At 42.5% G+C, this 17171-nt stretch overlaps 1 protein-coding gene across 5 annotated transcripts; it reads left to right on the top strand.

Annotated features, from left to right (window-relative positions):
* Positions 1 to 1399: 1399 nt before the first annotated feature.
* Positions 1400 to 17061, top strand: LOC118216785 (growth factor receptor-bound protein 2-like). Of its 5 annotated transcripts, XM_035398271.1 has the most exons (10): positions 1401 to 1516; positions 1642 to 1704; positions 7874 to 7937; positions 9594 to 9704; positions 10047 to 10138; positions 11361 to 11480; positions 13381 to 13588; positions 14261 to 14371; positions 14940 to 15056; positions 15959 to 17061. In XM_035398271.1, the coding sequence occupies exons 4-10, from the start codon at positions 9627 to 9629 to the stop codon at positions 16133 to 16135; spliced, it is 903 nt and encodes a 300-aa protein (XP_035254162.1). In that variant the 5' UTR covers positions 1401 to 1516; positions 1642 to 1704; positions 7874 to 7937; positions 9594 to 9626; the 3' UTR covers positions 16136 to 17061. The 5 variants fall into 5 exon arrangements, with proteins under 5 accessions (XP_035254166.1, XP_035254162.1, XP_035254164.1 ...); XM_035398275.1 differs by lacking the exon at positions 7874 to 7937 and having other exon boundaries at positions 1400 to 1516; XM_035398270.1 differs by having other exon boundaries at positions 1452 to 1704.
* The last annotated feature ends 110 nt before the right edge of the window (positions 17062 to 17171 follow it).

Genomic DNA, 17171 nt, shown 5'->3' with positions numbered 1-17171 from the left:
ACCATTGGCCCATCAGTATCATCCTCAGGCACTGAAAAATTTGGCATGTCCCTGCTCCCCCAAAAGTAGGTAAAGGCAGGCTTCACCCATGCATTTTTTGCCCTGAAACACACATTTTGAATGTGGTGTGGAACTAGGAGATAGTAGAAGGGGAAGGGAATTTAGAGTGCGATAAACAGACTGAAACCACAGAGTCCCACACTGTCGTTCTCTGTAATGTCCTGACTTCCTGTAGCACGCTTCACATGCAACGTGCGCGATAGCTTCTGCTACTCTCGCATATATGCCTGGAATTGTTTGTCTTCCCTCTAAGAATTTCCACCATGGGAAATAAGATCAATTTAACTGAACAATAACAGAACAGTCATGTAAACAATATTTTTATATAATCAAACACTAATGTTCCACTTTTTAATTAAAAAGACAATTAGCGTCTCGGTATACTCCCTTCAGATCTCTCAGTGTATAAATATCTTGAAATGTAGAAGTTCAGAGATCAGCTTTTGGTTTTAATTTTGATAATGTACATGATTTCAGTTGTCCAACTATTAGCTGTGAATGATGTAAATTTTTTATGCCAGGAACTTACAGTAGGGGGTGTTTTTTGTGCACTCACGCCCCAAAACGCCACCAGCCTGAAACTCAAAAGAACAAAAGCAGGAATAGAATTATTGAAAAAATATTTCTATTTTATTAGTCTTGATATAAGAAAAATGTCATATGTACTGCAACCAGTCCAGCTGGTGTCCCTCATACAACCCCTGATTAAATATTCATGTCGTATTATTAGGCCTGCACTTTAGATTTCCTGCATATATGTAACATATAATCTTCAGCATACTGTTCCGTATGCATCGAGAAATGTACAGCACACAATGGTTGGTGAGCGAGCATACTGCCGTATATTCACCAGTATCCTTTACACTCTAATTTCAGCCTAAATGTCACTTTTCTATCATCATGTTTAAACACGAACAAACTACCATGCCTGTTTATTAGGGTGGTTAAGAGCATCTACATACCGTAGTATACGCAAATTTCTTTCCCTCAGTAGGTCCCAAAGGACACGTGACATGCAAAAAAATGCTAGACATCTGGCCAAGTTCCAGATGATGCCCATGGACTTTACACACGGGAATGCAGCAAGACATTTTTTTGAAGCAAAAACAAAACAAAACTCAATCTGAATGGGAAAACTGGAATTATTACAGCCCCACACGCCCAAACGAACACACGCACACGGGTGACATATTACCACTTCAGTTAAAAATAGAGGCCTACTAAGTTCAAAAAACGTCGATAAGACCCAAGACTGTGCTTTTTTTAAAAGTGATGGCATTCAGTTGCCACTTTAAATCACACGTTCCCGAGTTTACTATTCATTTACAGGACGCTGCCTAGGGAAGTGGTAGCTGGAGTTAACGGGGGTGGGAGGGCGGTATTCTCAAATTTGTTGCTCAACTATTTATGACAGCCGCGGACGCAGCTATTCGGATGTGAAACTGCCGAAGCGAAAGTAATCGCTTTTAGATTTCTTTTAATTTGATGTATAGGTCGGTAAATTGTCCGCGTTTTATTTTTACGGCCAGAGTAACTATATACAGCATTTCATCTTCTGCTTTGTACGTTTGTCTTCGACAGTTTCTGGAGAATCCTAACCCTGGAAGTATCGTTTCCTTGTGGTTCTTTATGTGGAAAACATAAGTAAGTGCTATTTGCTGTTTTGTCTCATTATAGATTGACGATTTTTCGTCCCATTCTAATGGTTCACATCTTGCTATTCGGTGCAATATTTAGGCCATTTTAAATGTAACTAGTGTTTGTCAACCGGGGGCGGAGACCATAAAAAGGATTGCAGAAGAATTAATCCATACGAGATTAAGCTATGTGCTTGTTTGTGTCTATTTTACCTTTACCTATGTAGAATTTTCCAGAACGTCCTATTATAGGTTAAACTGTCAAGTGACCAGTGATGCTGCTCAATTTGTGGGTATAGCTCTTGAGTTTGTCGAAACGTCGTTTTAAAAGTTATAAATCTGGCCATTTATGGTTTTCATAAGTACCCTGTGTTTTACTAATTTTTTAAGTATACATTTTCCTGAAAACCATTTATTGCACTTGTGATTACAACTGCAAAGTAAACTCTATTGTCTATATTTGTGAACGCTTTCAGACAATAAACGTGAGATTGCTTGGTTCCAGTATATTTAGTCAACAGTGCGATTTGAGAAGAATTCTTATTTCCTCCTCGCCGGTGCACATGTCGTAGTAGGCTACGCCGTGCATCTATTCAGTGTACTGAGCAAACAAAGTTCCTCCAACACCCTGTCCACCCCGTGCGCGCTTAATTCACCGCCAATAGCTCTTCCAGACATCAGAGCCGACTGATGGTTGAGTTATTGGTTGCTGTGTGGGTATTTCTGCCAAAGACAACACAAGCCTGCGTCCACCCGGCTGTTTGTCAAAGGTTTTTGTGGTTAGAGAGAGGCCATAAAGTCATTTTTTAATTCATGCTATTGCACTTTTCAGTTAAGATAGCATAAGAATATAATTTGACTGGAACATCGTTCTCTTAAATCTCTGTGGCAGCCCATTTTGAAATGGGTTTCACTTGATGAAACAGCAGGTGCAAGGAGATTGGCTTTCATGAAAGTGGTTTAACCCTTGACAGATGGGGCGGCCAGTTTAAATGGAGGGACACCACAACTTGAATGTGTATGAGGAGAGATACAGGAAAAGACTCCCTGCTTAGGGTTCCCATTAAGGTCTACAGCACCCCAATTACTGGAAAAATCACATGTGCGCAAGCAAAGGATGCAGGGATTTATTAGAACGAGTGCAGTATACTTCTTAAAGTTTGAATAGCTGATGTTGGAATGGCTTCTTAAACTCAATTACAAAACAAACACACACGGTGCAGGTATGTTGTCTGCAACTGGACCATGAATGCATGACACAGTATTAAAAGATGTACTGATAACAGAAACAAGATTAATGGACACCCCACCAATGTTTAGCAATCTTTTTTCCCTGCAAGAAACCTGTATTCACCAGTGTTTTTGGCTATAGTGAAAGGGAAAGGTATGAATTATGAAAGATGAAAACAGTGACGATTGCAGCAGACAAGGATGTAACACATTTTTCTCTGGAAGCTGTAACTGAGGTGAAGGGATTAAGTGTTTCAACAAGACAGTAGTCAATTCATTTTGTCTTCAACTGCAAAATACAAGCCTGTGGGACAGTATTTTAAGCTTGTCAGAAGGGCCAAGTCAGCCTGAAAGCTTGTTAATCATTTTTTTAAAAGCAACTAAAATATCTGGTTGATTCCCTCTCATCTCCATTCACAAAGAAGAAAGAGACAATGGAGAATAAATTAACAGATAATTAGTTCACATTGATATCCATGCCTGAATGGCTGGGTGATTGAGGCAGGGAGTCAATTTATTTGCGCACAGACAACTGAAATTCTGTACAGAGCTCGCGGGAAAGAGTTATGGTTAATTATTTGAATATTCATTCTTGGGAGCTGTAGAATATTTGAATATCAAACGAAGAGAAAAAAGCACATCATTGGTAACTGGTTTCTCCGGCAGAACAATATCTGTCTGCGTTTCTCCCTGCAACATCACGGCTATACTTCTCCCTCCGCTTCATTTCATGCCAGCCATCCACAGCCCATACAGCCAGACAGGTAATACTGAGTGAAATTACAGTTTGTGCCATCGCAATAATAAGCTAACATATAAATATTTTTTCTCAGTTAGAATCTAGCAGTTAAAGTTATAAACTGTAATGTGTCTTGGCATTGCGAAGATACGATATAAATGGAATCAAATATTATGATTAGCAATAAAGTTCAACCTGTTGCAAAACATGGCAACTTTGCTGCAGAAGTATGGGACTTTGAAGCAGATTGCTGCTTCAGCCATTTAACTGTAAACTTTGCTGCTGTTTGAACTTTCAAATCAAAATGTTCAGTGAGGAATCACAACCATCAGACTTTACTTCTGTTCTCTATCTATTTCCTCTTAAACTTTGGGCTGCAAGCTGATGATGGGGTGGTAGTATAATGGGTAAGGAGCTAGTCTTGTAACCTAAAGGTCACCGGTTCAATTCCCAGGTGGGACGCTGCCATTGTACCCTTGAGCAAGGTGCTTGACCTGCATTACTTCAGTATATATCCAGCTATACAAATGGATTCAATGTAAATGCTGTGTAAATAGTTGTGTGAAGTCACTCTGAATAAGAGCGTCTGCTAAATACCTGAAATGTAATGATGACTGTAGCTTTGGATACTTTTCATAGTCATAATACAAGTATTGCAAAGTCACCACTTTACTCAGATTTATATAGTTTAGTATACATCCAGTCATTCAATGTTAGCCAGCCATCCCCAAAGACAGCAGATTTTTCCGTTAAAATAATGTAGATCAGAGATCTAGATTAACTTTTTTCGACATAAAACTTACCAAGAAAGGTACAATTGGTATAGAAACAAAACACAGAAAGCACCAGACACTAAATCAATCTGTTCTGAGGAAATCCAGCGTCATTGTTTTCTGATCACTCGCAAATCCAGAAGGCATTGTGGGCAACAGTCAACTCAGAATTAAGGCGTTAAAAATTAAGTTTGGTTTGGCAAACATGAAAACGGCCTAGCCAACTGCAGCAATGTTATTGTAGTATATGCAATGAAGCTTTCAAAAGTATAATTTGGCTTTTATATTTTATTATTAAAATAACTTATTTATTGTTCTTTTTTTTGAAGACACACAGGCCACTGTTTATTTTTGTGTTATTAAAATAAGATAATGCGGGCGGTAGGTCCTCTTTCTAAATTAAGGTGCTCAGTGATGCTAAGATCCTTCCTTAGCAATGTGCTGTCACTGAAGCATGCTTTGGGTGGAGCAAGAAAATGCATGCAGGAAATGTGGTATGTGGTCAGTGAATGGCCTGGAGCTGAACAGGGTACAGTTCAGTCATTTAGCAGACGCATTTAGCCAAAGCAACAACAGAAAAGTGCATTTCACATGGTAAGCAAACACCACTTGGCTTGAGACAGTCAAAGTTACAATCATATGAGTGCCACCAGGAAAGTGAATTCACATCAGTTACAGAGCAATCCCTGCCTCACTGCGATGGCTTTCAGAACAATTTTTGAAATGGGCCTCACACACTGCTATGATTTTGAAATGGGCCTCACACACTGCTATGATTTTGAAATGGGCCTCACACACTGCTGTGATTTTGAAATGGGCCTCACACACTGCTGTGATTTTGAAATGGGCCTCACACACTGCTGTGATTTTGAAATGGGCCTCACACACTGCTATGATTTTAAAATGGGCCTCATTCATACAGTAGGAATATTGGTGGGGGGGGGGGGGGGGGGGGGGTGCTGAGGGGCTCCCCTGAACCATACAGCATCCACCTGGTCACCATGGAAATGGCATGCGCTTCCTGCAGGATAGGGGGGGGGGGGATCCATAGCTGAGCGTCACATTTCCCTCTGGTCTGTAGGAATCTTGGCCGTGTCACTGCTTAATGTCTCATTGACCACAGGACAGTTAGAGATAATTGAATTAGGTTCAGATCCTTCACCCCCCTGCCCTAGTAAAATGAATCCATGGCTGTACCAGCTCAGTACAGCATTGGTGGTATCAATCAATCAAATTTGATCTGTATGGCGTATTTTACAGCAGTTGTCACAATACGCTTTACAGACAACCCTGGCCTAAACCCCCACAGGAGCAAGCCTAAGGCAACAGTGGCAAGGAAAAACTCCCTGTGGCAGATGGGAAGAAACCTTGGAAAGAACCAGGCTCAAGGGGGAAACCCATCCTCCGCTGGTCGGCTCAGGGTGCCGACTGGTGACCAACATGTCAGTCAGTTTTATAAGGTTTATGATGTGGCTCAGATGATGGGTGGGGCCGGGTGGCGGTGATGGGGAACAGCAGGTGGCGACAGATATGGGCAGGGTGGAGGCAATGACGAAAGAGGGGCTGGACCGCAGAGGTGGGGGAGACCAGATGACTCTCAAAGCACTCTCTAAGGTTGGGGCAAGAGTACATAGCACTCACTGAAGAGAGTGGTTTGTGCCAGATTGTGACCCAGTTTATACTTTGGGCAGCCTAAGCCTTTTAAGTTTTAACTTTTCAAGCTGAAACCACATATTTCACATCAAAACATTTCTCTCAGCCATGACACATAATGATACTTATTAACCCTTTAAGACGTAAGATCACAAAAACATGTGATTAGAATGTTCTTAACTGAACATTCTAATGCAGATGTAACAATCCAACTGGTAATTGAAAGCAATGGAGTTCTAGAACCTTAAGGTTAAATGATGAAACAGCACAACTTAAACAGTTCACAACTTTGCTTCTGTAAGAACGTACGAGAGAACAATCAAACTGAACAGTATGGTGAAAGTATGCTGTACTAAGGCATAGACATATTTTTTAAGGAGAACAGACAGTGCACTCTTCTTTTGTATTTATTTTTATTTTTTTTTGCTTTATTCAGATGGTAGTAAAGCAGTAAGAGAGAGAGAAGGGATCATAGGTCAGAAGGTGTCTTGGTCAAGCTCGAATCGTGGGGAGGGGGGGTTGTGTATGGCTTGGGGGTCAGCCACCCTACACACTGCACCATGTGTCTCACCAGACTGTCACATGCCCAGCAGTTTAATTAAACGGTGTCCAAATTCTTTTAGGACACAAATGTTCTCTCTCTTGATTTTTGCTTTGTGGCAGGTACTTTTACGGAGGTCTGTGTTGGTAAATGTGATCTTGAATGCAAGAGAGATGTCACTTCCCCCCCCCCCCCCATGGTTCTAATATGTAAACCAGTACGTTTAATGAGGTTAAACGGTTACCTGGGATAGATAGAAGGGCAACGATGGCGTGCCCCGTTCCCTCGTTTAGAAAATGAAAGGGTCCAGTGTGTTCGTGCTTTCCTAAAAAATACAGGAAGTGAAAGACAAGCACAGACATCTGGAGAGGGAGCATCCCAGTACCTTGGGAACACACTGAAGAAAATAAAACAACCCAAAACAACTAATACAGCGAGGGCAGTTTCTGTGCGCGTAATTCAATTTTATCAACATGCCTTATTAGAGGCATTTAATCGGAATCATCCTCCCAGTCACTCTAATGTGAATGTGCCTGTAATTACCGGCCAGTCTGTGCCATTTCCGCTCTGTGAATGAAAGGGTGGGAAACAGACCGCTCTCTCTCTTCCACTCGCTCATAATTCGGAGGCCCCAAGTTACGGTTATCCTCCTCGGAACTTTCCAGAACCCCCCCATCACCCCCCACCCCCACCACCCCGGGCATTATGCTAAGAGGTGGAAATGAGGAGTAGGGGTGAAGCTGGGGTCCAAAGCCTTTGCCCTGTATTTGCTAAAGGGTGCTTTCTATGACAAAAAAGGGCAAGGGGGGGGGAGGTGGAGTTGAGTGGAAATTAAGACAGGGCAGTGAGGATGTGAACTACAAATGTAAAAACAGCAATGCAAATAAAGAGATTAAATAGGCTACAGAAACAGGAATCTGAAATGGCTCCTGATTCACGATTCCTACAGATTGCCCAGGTGATATTATTTTCCTGTACGGCAAGTGTGTCACACTCCCAATCCTGAAGGGTTGCAGTGTCTTCTGGGTTTTAGTGTGTTTCAGCTCTTTAGTTATTCATTTAAGTGATTGATTGGCTAAAGAATCCACACATCTGGTTCTTAAGACTTTAACTGCTACACATTGAATGGAAGCAACAAGTACCTGAAGATGCTGTGACCCCCCCCCAGAACTGGAGTTGGACACCTCTGCTGCGATGGCTCTCATTACTACAGCTCACCACATCATCTGATATTCCATAGGTGGAGCAGTGAACTGTGGGAGTCTTTAACGGCCGGTGGACTGTCCCCAGGTTTCTGACCCGAGGTGAGGTGTGAAGAAAGGGGAGCACATTCCTGGATGGGTGAGGGGTGGGGCCGGGGTGTGGACGGGGGTGCGAACGTGCCTCTCTTTCCTACAGGGGAAACATTTTTAACAGTCATAACATCGTCCTGGTTCAGGGAGCACGGCAAAGCAACCGGAGTGATTGATTTACCACAAGCGATGTAGAAATCCATGGCGCGATCAAACATTTACTCACGCCTTCTTCCATTACATCTGAGGCCCGGCACACATTGACTGTACTGCTCTGCTGTTGCTGAAAGAGAATCTGCCTTTATTTGTCTGCACGTTATTAACCACCATTAACCAACCTCCACCACCCCTGCAGACCCACGTGGAGAAAAAGGGCTATAGAGGGTATGCACATGACATCACAGTAAGTGGAAGTCACTGCGGTTACACCCACTGAGTGGCAGCGTTAGCGTTCAGCTTGAATTCCACGAAAACACAAAAAACATCTAAAATGGGAAAGAGCTGTTGTGCGATTGACTGTACAAATAGATTCAACAAGCAATCGGAGCCATCTTTTTACAGACTGCGGAAAGCTAAAGAAAAGAGAAGCAAATGGATCGCTGCAATTCGCAGAAACAACTGGAATCCAGGCACTGAAACGTGGATTTGCAGTTGTCATTTTGTGTCAGGTATGTTGGATTTTTGGGTAAAATCATACCTTAAGTTATGTACTGTATTGACTACTCATCAATTAAATATTTAGCATCTTTCATTTATATTCTGTGTAACTGTAAAGTTTTTGTTAGCATTTATTAAAAAATCCATGATGATGAGCCTTGTGTTCTACAAACAAAGGGATGATGGTTAGATAATTTATATGCTTGGCTAGCTAACACTAAGATATGATTTTACCCAAAAATCTAACATACCTGACACAAAATAACAACCGCAAATCCACGTTTCGGTGCCTGGATTCGAGTTGTTTCTGCGAATTGCTGCGATGCATTTTCTTCTCTTTTCTTTAGCTTTCGGCAGTCTGTAAAAAGATTTCTTGTTGAATGTCCATGGACCACTGGTTCTTTGGTAAGTTGTAAGGATCGCTGTTGAGTCCAACCGCCTTTAATTTAAGCAGATAATCGTTTGTTTTACTCCCGGTTTTGCAGTTTCCTCTACTAAAGGCAGCCATGTCGCAGCATGTTTTGCCACTCAGTCCCGAGTGGGAAAGTGACGTCAATGCATACCCTCTATTGCACAGTCCATTAAAGTAACTCCAGTCTGAGCTAGCAGGACAGAACTACAGCCAAAACTATCAGATAACTGTGCTAACAAAGTATTATTCCAAACACACACACATACACATACACACACACACAATGAGAAGTAATACTTTTGTATATAGACACTCTCACAGTCGATCTCCAGACCTGGGTGAAATTTGAAATACTTTAACCTTTCAGATAATAGTAAATTCCTGCAGACTACTACATATTTTGCTAAAGCTTAACACACAAGTAGCAGCGTAGAAAAACGAGTACACATTTTAACCAGTAAGCATGCGATAAACACTGTGTCCCCCCCCCAACCCCCCCTTCTCTCTTCTTCTTGTGGTACTTCCTTTATATCAATCTACCTATCTCCCTGCCCCTCTCTTGCACCCCCCCCCTTTCTTTCTCTCACCCCCATTCTCAGTATTCTTGCTCAGTGCATCTCTCCCTGTTGGCCATGGAAGCCGTTGGAAAATATGATTTCATGGCCACTGCCGAGGAAGAGCTCAGTTTTCGAAAGGGGGATATTCTGAAGGTAACGACCATCGGGGGTTCAACGTGGCTTAGCCATCGTTAGCCCTTCCCAAAACACGTCCTAAACTCAGCCTTTTACCAAAACACACCTGTCACAGTGGCAGAGCAGAGCAGGTTTAAGTTCAAACACGTGTATTCATTCTGATCTGCTGCGTTGCCCGAGCATACCACCATCACTCTGTGACATTTGCGGCTGATTTAAAAGATTAGTGCACATTTTCGTCACGCTTACTAAAGTGAGTGCTGCTTTTTGTACATGCGTTCGTCCTTCATTTTCTCTGAAGGAGAGTGAGAACATGACAACTCTGTTCACCTCTCTTAAATCCCTCGCTAAACTCCTCAGATCTTAAGCACCGAGGATAACTGGCACAAGGCAGAGTTTCATGGACACGAAGGCTTTGTTCCCACCAATTATGTTGACAGATTCATTCCCAGGTGAGACTCATGATCTTATAATCCGAATGTATGCGAGTGTGTGTGTGTGTGTGTGTTTACTGTATATATATGTTTGAGAGCGTATGTGTGTTTATATTTGTTTGTGTGTGTGTGTGTGTGAATATTTATGTTGGTGTGAGTGAGTTTGTTTATATTTACATTTGAGTGTGTGTTTATATATATATGTTTGAGTGTATGTGTGTGCATGTTTGTGTGTGTGTGTGAGTGTTTATATGCATGTTGGTGTGAGTGTGTGTCTATATTTATGTGGATGTGAACGTATGCGCTTATATATGTTTGAGAGTGTGTGTGTGTGTGTTTACATATATATGTTTTAGAGTGTATGTGTGTGCGTGAGTGGGTTCATATTTATGTCTGAGTGTGTGTGTGAGTGAGTGCGTGTTTATATTTGTGTGTGTGCATATGTGTGTGCGTGAGTGGGTTCATATTTATGTCTGAGTGTGTGTGTGAGTGAGTGCGTGTTTATATTTGTGTGTGTGCATATGTGTGTATGTGCGAGTGTGTTTATGTGAGTGTGCGAGTGTGTTTATATTTACGTGTGTGTAAGTGTGTTTATATTCGTGTATGTGTGTGTGTGTGTGTTTATATGTTTGAGAGTGTATGTGAGTGTGTTTATATTTACGTGTGTGAGTGTGTGTGTGTGTGTGTGTGAGAGAGAGAGGGTGTGTGTTTATATGTTTGAGAGTGTGTGTGTACGTGTGTGTGTTTATATTTATGTTTGAGTGTGTGTGTGTGTGTGAGAGAGAGAGAGTGTGTGTGTGTGTGTGTGTGTGTGAGAGAGAGTGTGTACGTTTATATGTTTGAGTGTGTGTGTGTACGTGTGTGAGTGTGTGTGTGTGTGTGAGTGTGTGTGTGTGTACGTGTGTGAGTGTGTGTGTGTGTGTGTGTGAGAGAGTGTGTGCGTTTATATGTTTGAGAGTGTGTGTGTGTACGTGTGTGAGAGTGTGTGTGTGTGTGTGTGTGTGTGAGAGAGAGAGTGTGTGTTTATGTTTGAGAGTGTGTGTGTACGTGTGTGAGTGTTTATATTTATGTTTGAGAGTGTGTGTGTGTACGTGTGTATGTGTGTGTGTGTGAGAGAGAGTGTGTGTGCGTTTATATGTTTGAGTGTGTGTGTGTGTGTGTGTGTGTGAGTGTGTGTGTGTGTGAGTGTGTGAGTGTTTATATGTACGTGTGTGTGCTGACTGGGTCTCCCTCTGTGCAGCTGGTTCAAGGAGAATGCCAGCCGGAGCTCAGCAGAGGACATGCTGATGCCCTGTGAGCTGGGGGCCTTCCTGATCCGCGGCAGCCAGAGCTCCCCGGGGGATTTCTCCATCTCCGTCAGGTCTGTGTGGGCCCCGGGCCCCCAAGGGACCGATTGCAATGGCACAGCACACGGTTCCCCACAAAGAGGAGCGCCCCAGTCGCCTTGCGCACTGCTGTTAGCATTCAGACAGCTGGACAAAACTATGACAGCCTTCAGCTCGTAGCACAGCATAGCATAATGACGAGAAAAGGCCATTCAGCCCAACAATGCACGCCATTTTCCTGACTAAACTGTACCCAGTGCTCTGGTTACCTACAGACTAGATAGTATCTAACACATGTATCAAGCCTGGTCTTGAAAATCCCCAGAGTTTCTGCCTCTACGATGCGACCTGATACACGCTATTCCACACACTATGTCATGAAAACCCCTCAGGCTTGGTCCAGTGCTGGGGAGCTGGTCATTTTCCTAGAGGTAAAGATAACTACAGCCACTATTTGCACAGAAAGAGGCTGCACACGGTTTTCCTCTCATCAAAGAAACGCTAGCCGGTTGGTGGCTTATACAACTTTCAGTTTGGCTCTCCTAGATTGTATCTGTCCATCAGTGCTGATACACATGACATGTACTTTACATTATATTCATTCAGTAGGCACTCATGGTGTCAAGAGCAACTTAAAAACAAAGGGCATAAGTACATTCAAATGGGTTAATAAGAGCAGCTATTACGTGGATAATGGCAAACAACACCCACAACTTCTTATGTATTCAGCCTGTAATAGTTAGTCTGTCCCTGCCTCCGTACTGCTGCAATCTCAGTCGAGCCGCACGGAGGACTGGCCAGATCTGTGTAAGAAACACGGCCGTCCTCCAAACTGCAGGGTTGGCAGCAACACTGTTCTGCCACAACGCAGCAGCGCGTCACAGAAAGCCGTGTCCCACTGCCAGGGCGGTCCAGCTAAGCAGAACCAGCCTACATGCAGGCCTGCTTATTCAAATGCGAAGCACTTAGTCGCATTAATATTTCACAACCTACAACTCTCCTTTTCGGCGTGGTCCAACGGCGCAATTTAAGTGAACCCACCTCACCTCATAAATCATCCATCGGTTTCAGCTGTTCAGCTCTATCAGACTTGGGTTGAGAGTGAACAGCGATTGCATCCTCTCACCAAGCACTCCTCCCAGTGGCCAGTCTAGGTACTGCATGTGTCAAACGTAGTCCAGGCAACCATGATCTTCGCATTGAGAAAGGCTCTCTGCAATCCCAATTTGTCCACAACAGCCTCTGACTCAGGGTAAAACTGAGATTACTCACACACAAAAATTTCTGTCTCAAGTTATTAGTGTGTTCTACCTTTAATCATTTGTCCAGGTGGAATAATACCAGCAATTGAGTCACTTACATGATTAATACCTTGGAGAGTCTCTTTCGTTTTGAATTTCGAGTGAATTGTGAAGGGAGACTGACCTTTCAAGAATTCTATAATTGGAGTAGCCATGATTAACTGTGTCATTCATTCTCCAGTGCAAAGCACAGTGACTGCTTTAAAGCACTGGTTCCTGACAGTATATGCTAGTTCCTTTCTTTGCTTCATGAACGCTCATAATCTAATTACTAGTTAATGATTCTGTGAATCAGCCTCAACCGTTTGATGGCTAATTTTTGATTGCTCACTAATTTACGAAAACATATACAGTGCTATGTCTACATCCACCAGGAGGGGGGGGGGGGGGGGGGGGGGGCACCACACTAGAACTGTAAGCGGTGAGAAATGTAATGGAGTCATCGTAGGACAAACATACGAACATTTAAGTCTGTAAAGAAACATTCCTAAAAAAATTTTGCACTCTTTCTTTATCTTTCTCTCTCGCTCTCCCTCTCTTTCTCTCTCTAATAACTGATGAAGGATATGAGAACCTTTGTCTGTATGACAGCGCTCACCAGTGAGCTTACCTTGGCTAATCCCTCCCTCCTCAGGCACGAGTACGATGTGCAGCACTTCAAAGTGATGACGGATCACAGCGGCCACTACTTCCTGTGGACGGAGAAGTTCACCTCCCTCAACAAGCTGGTGGAGTTCTACAAGACCACCTCCATCTCCCGGCAGAGACAGATCTTCCTGCAGGATGGAAGCCGGGATTTTAAGGCCCCGCCCATGTCTATGCCTGCAGCTCTGCCCCCGCCGGTACAACACTTTGGGGGGGGGGGGGGGGAGTCTTATCCACATTCCAAAAAGAATTCCCGGTCAGAGCAGGTTACCAGCAATCTGCTTCTTCCATGCAAAGGAAACAGTCATTCCTCTCTAGTACAGCTACCCTGCTTTTTTTACAAGTTGAGCAGGTACCACGATTAAGTATAACCACATGCTTGCAGGCAGCCTTTATAACTAGTCACAATCAATTTTTATATGCATACCTCATGTTTCTAGGCATTTAGCACACACACTTATCTGGAGCAACATACACAGCTTACATTCTTTTACATACAATCTACTTATACAGCTGCATGTTTCCTGAAGCTATTCAGGTCAAGCACCTTGCTCAGGAGTACAACAGCAGTACCCCACCTGGGCATCACACCTACACAGCCTCTGAGCTGCAAGACCAGCTCCCTAACCATTACACTACACTGCAGTCCATCTTCACCAGCATCATTATAATTCTGATTTGTATAGTACTTTCCACAGTAGCACCATGTTATTTACATTCAATAAAAAATAAGAATAAAATAATGAAAGAAAAAAAAGAGTAATACTATAAGGATTAATGTGTAAGAGAAAATGTACATATCTCCTGTCAATCCAGTGACTGGTATTACAGGCCTGATGCTATAGTGACACGGCACCTGTTCTTCACAGGGAAAGAGAGGAAGTCTCCCTGAGGAGAGGAGTTCCTCCAGTGGAGGGTTTGGGGGTTCCCCCAACCCCGCAGCCCAACGCAGGGCCTCAGATATTCTCCCGACTGCACAGGTAACCCCAGTTTCAAATATATGAACCCTTCCATCGAATTTCCTCGCATTAAAGCTCCAGTGAATACTAATAAATGTGGAATCCCCACGATTCACTCAAAACCACCAAGCCATTTAATGAGGAAAAACTAATCTAATATAGTGGCAGATTTATCCACAATGTGTATTTATTTATTTATTTATTTATTTATTTATTTATTTATTTATTTATTTATTGATTTATTTATTTATTTAATATTTATCGTATTTTATCAAATTGTACTTTTTGACACTTTTTGTAAAATGGCTTGACGGTTTTACAGTGAATCCATGGGTAAGCTTAAGAAAATGATTTCATGCCAAAATACAGCGCTTTTCTGCGTCACCAGTTTTCACCTCAATACCTCTAATGTGTGGCTTTGTTTTTTGGAGACAAATCACTGCTTAAGAGTTTCTGTATGTTTTCCCCATGGTTTTCTTCATCCAGTAATTTTGTCAATAAAGGTTACATTTCATGGTGAGCACCTGGCTCAGCTTTACTCTTAACATAGGAGAGAATCGACTCCTATTTCCTGTCTTTTCTTCCTCAGTATAAGAGAAGCAGTCTGGAGGACAGAGCTTACACCTCAGGGACCATGGGAATGCCCAGTCCTGCCTCATTTGCCCCTCCCCTACGCCGGCCGTCCGACAACATGCCATTCCCACAGGTACACGATGAGTGTCAGCCATCCCCCCTCAAAAAAAAGGTCCTGTGCAATCCCAAATTGTGGACCAGAATCTCTGACTCATGCAGACTCCATAAGACAGTCTAACATGGTCACCATTTGATTGGGATATTTATGAAAATGATTTGAGGAAAGAGATTGCCTTGAAAAGATTAAGATTGCCTTGAAAAGAAATCAATCGTTCAACTGTTCTGTAGTCTTTAAGTTAAACTCTTTTACTCTGAGTTATGACTTGGTCCATTATTTAAATTGAGACTACTCAGATAATCTAGTAAAATATAAGCATTACAGTGTACAGGGCTCAATTTGGGCTTGGTTGAGGGTGATATCACACCTGGTCAGAATGAATAGTTGATTTTGCTTGATTAGTGCTAATCAGGGTCTGTAAGGTGTGCCTGATGCAAAAGTCTCTTTCAGACCTGAGATGGAGAATTAGGGCGTAGTACAGTACTGGGCTTACGGTGGGTGACATCACTGGAAATTAACATATCAGAATGTCATGGTGGGATGATGAAATTGAACTTGTCTTTCTGTATGTGTGTGTGTGTGTGTGTGTGTGCGTGCGTATGTGTGTGTGGCGTGTGTGTGTGTGCACGCATGTATGTAAACTTCTCTGCATGTGCATGCGCATGTGCACGTGTGCATGCCTGTGCACATTTCTCTATGTGCGTGCATGTCCTTGTGTGCGTGCATGCATATGTGTGTGTGTGTGTGTGCACGTATGTGTGTGTGTGTGTGTGCGTGCGTGTGTGTGTGTGTGTGTGTGTGCGTATGTGTGTGTGTGTGTGTGCGTGTGCGTGTGCGTGTGCGTGTGCGTGTGCGTGTGCGTGTGCGTGTGTGTGTGTGTGTGCGTGTGCGTGTGTGTGTGTGAATACATCTTACAGAGGCCAGCCATGCACGTAAGAGCGCTGTACGACTTCACCGCAGAAGAAAGCGACGAGCTGGGCTTCAGTGCTGGTGAGGTGATCGAAGTCATGGACAACTCAGACTCGTCATGGTGGAAGGGAAGGCTGAGGGGCAGGATCGGCCTCTTTCCCACCAACTACACCACGCCCATATGAAGCCACGCCCACGAACCAAGCCATTGGTCCACATGCAGCCTCATTCAGGATAGTGTGCAAAAGCAGAATGTTGCGCACCCTGAACATCGCTTGCCACTAACTGAACGAAGCCCAGGCAACTGAGTGAGATTCATGGACTCTAGTCACAAATGTTGACAAGCGGGTTTTCTTTGTTTATTTTAACAGAGTGTATTATATAAGACAGCGATAAATTTGTTTTTAACTTGGTTAAAGGTCAAATGATAAAACCTATTGTAAAATACTGTATCATTGGGGTAAATCTGGGGAAAATTCATGTCAAAGTGGAGGAAGGCATGATTTTTATATGGTATGTGTGTAATAATTATCCATAAACCATACTTGGTATCCCTGGAAACCAAGAGGAAACTTGCCTATAAAATACAGACAGAATGATGACTGCAGAAGACACCAAAACAATAAGGTGTTTGGCATTTTCTGCATTTGGTAGGAAAATTGTTCTGTGGTGTATTTAGGATGCCAGTGTGGGTACTTCTACAAGGGTCTTTGTGTTCCTCTCCCTCCTTATCCATTCTAAAGCAAAGTCCATCCTGATTAGATTATTCCATAGAGGGCTTCATTAAATCAGCTGTTTTATACAATTAGTCATTGTGAGACACATGACCCAAGATATATAATACAAGTTAATAAATGCATGCAATAAAATCAAAATGAGGAAGAAAAAGGAAAAGTTTCATGTTGACAACAGTTTATTATTTTTTCATAACTGCTGACTCTTTAGCTGCATTTATATTCGATATGATCATAAACCAGTAATTTACCTGAAAACCTTGTTTTATTTTTTTCAGGAACATGCTCATCATGGTATTAGGATACATACTTGAATGAACTGTACTGATATAATTTTCCTAATGAATTACATTATATAGTCCAATTAAAGTATTTTTGAGAAGAATAAATGTAATATGAAAGTTTCTTTTTGTGATGTTATGACAACGTTGAGCTATAGCGGAGCCAACACTAATAGCATTCATAACTTTAGTTTTTAACATCGTGC

This window comes from Anguilla anguilla, chromosome 17 (genome assembly GCF_013347855.1).
Source record: "Anguilla anguilla isolate fAngAng1 chromosome 17, fAngAng1.pri, whole genome shotgun sequence".
In the NCBI taxonomy this organism is placed as follows: domain Eukaryota; kingdom Metazoa; phylum Chordata; class Actinopteri; order Anguilliformes; family Anguillidae; genus Anguilla; species Anguilla anguilla.
The sequence above is the reverse complement of the archived record's forward strand: the minus strand, read 5'-3'. Positions and strand labels throughout refer to the sequence as shown.

Excerpts from the sequence above, each read along its gene's own strand:
- LOC118216785 (XM_035398275.1), top strand. The coding sequence starts at position 9,627 with ATGGAAGCCGTTGGAAAATATGATTTCATGGCCACTGCCGAGGAAGAG. Across the intron at positions 10,139-11,360 it reads GTTGACAGATTCATTCCCAG|CTGGTTCAAGGAGAATGCCA; the intron begins GTGAGACTCATG and ends CCCTCTGTGCAG. Across the intron at positions 11,481-13,380 it reads GATTTCTCCATCTCCGTCAG|GCACGAGTACGATGTGCAGC; the intron begins GTCTGTGTGGGC and ends CTCCCTCCTCAG.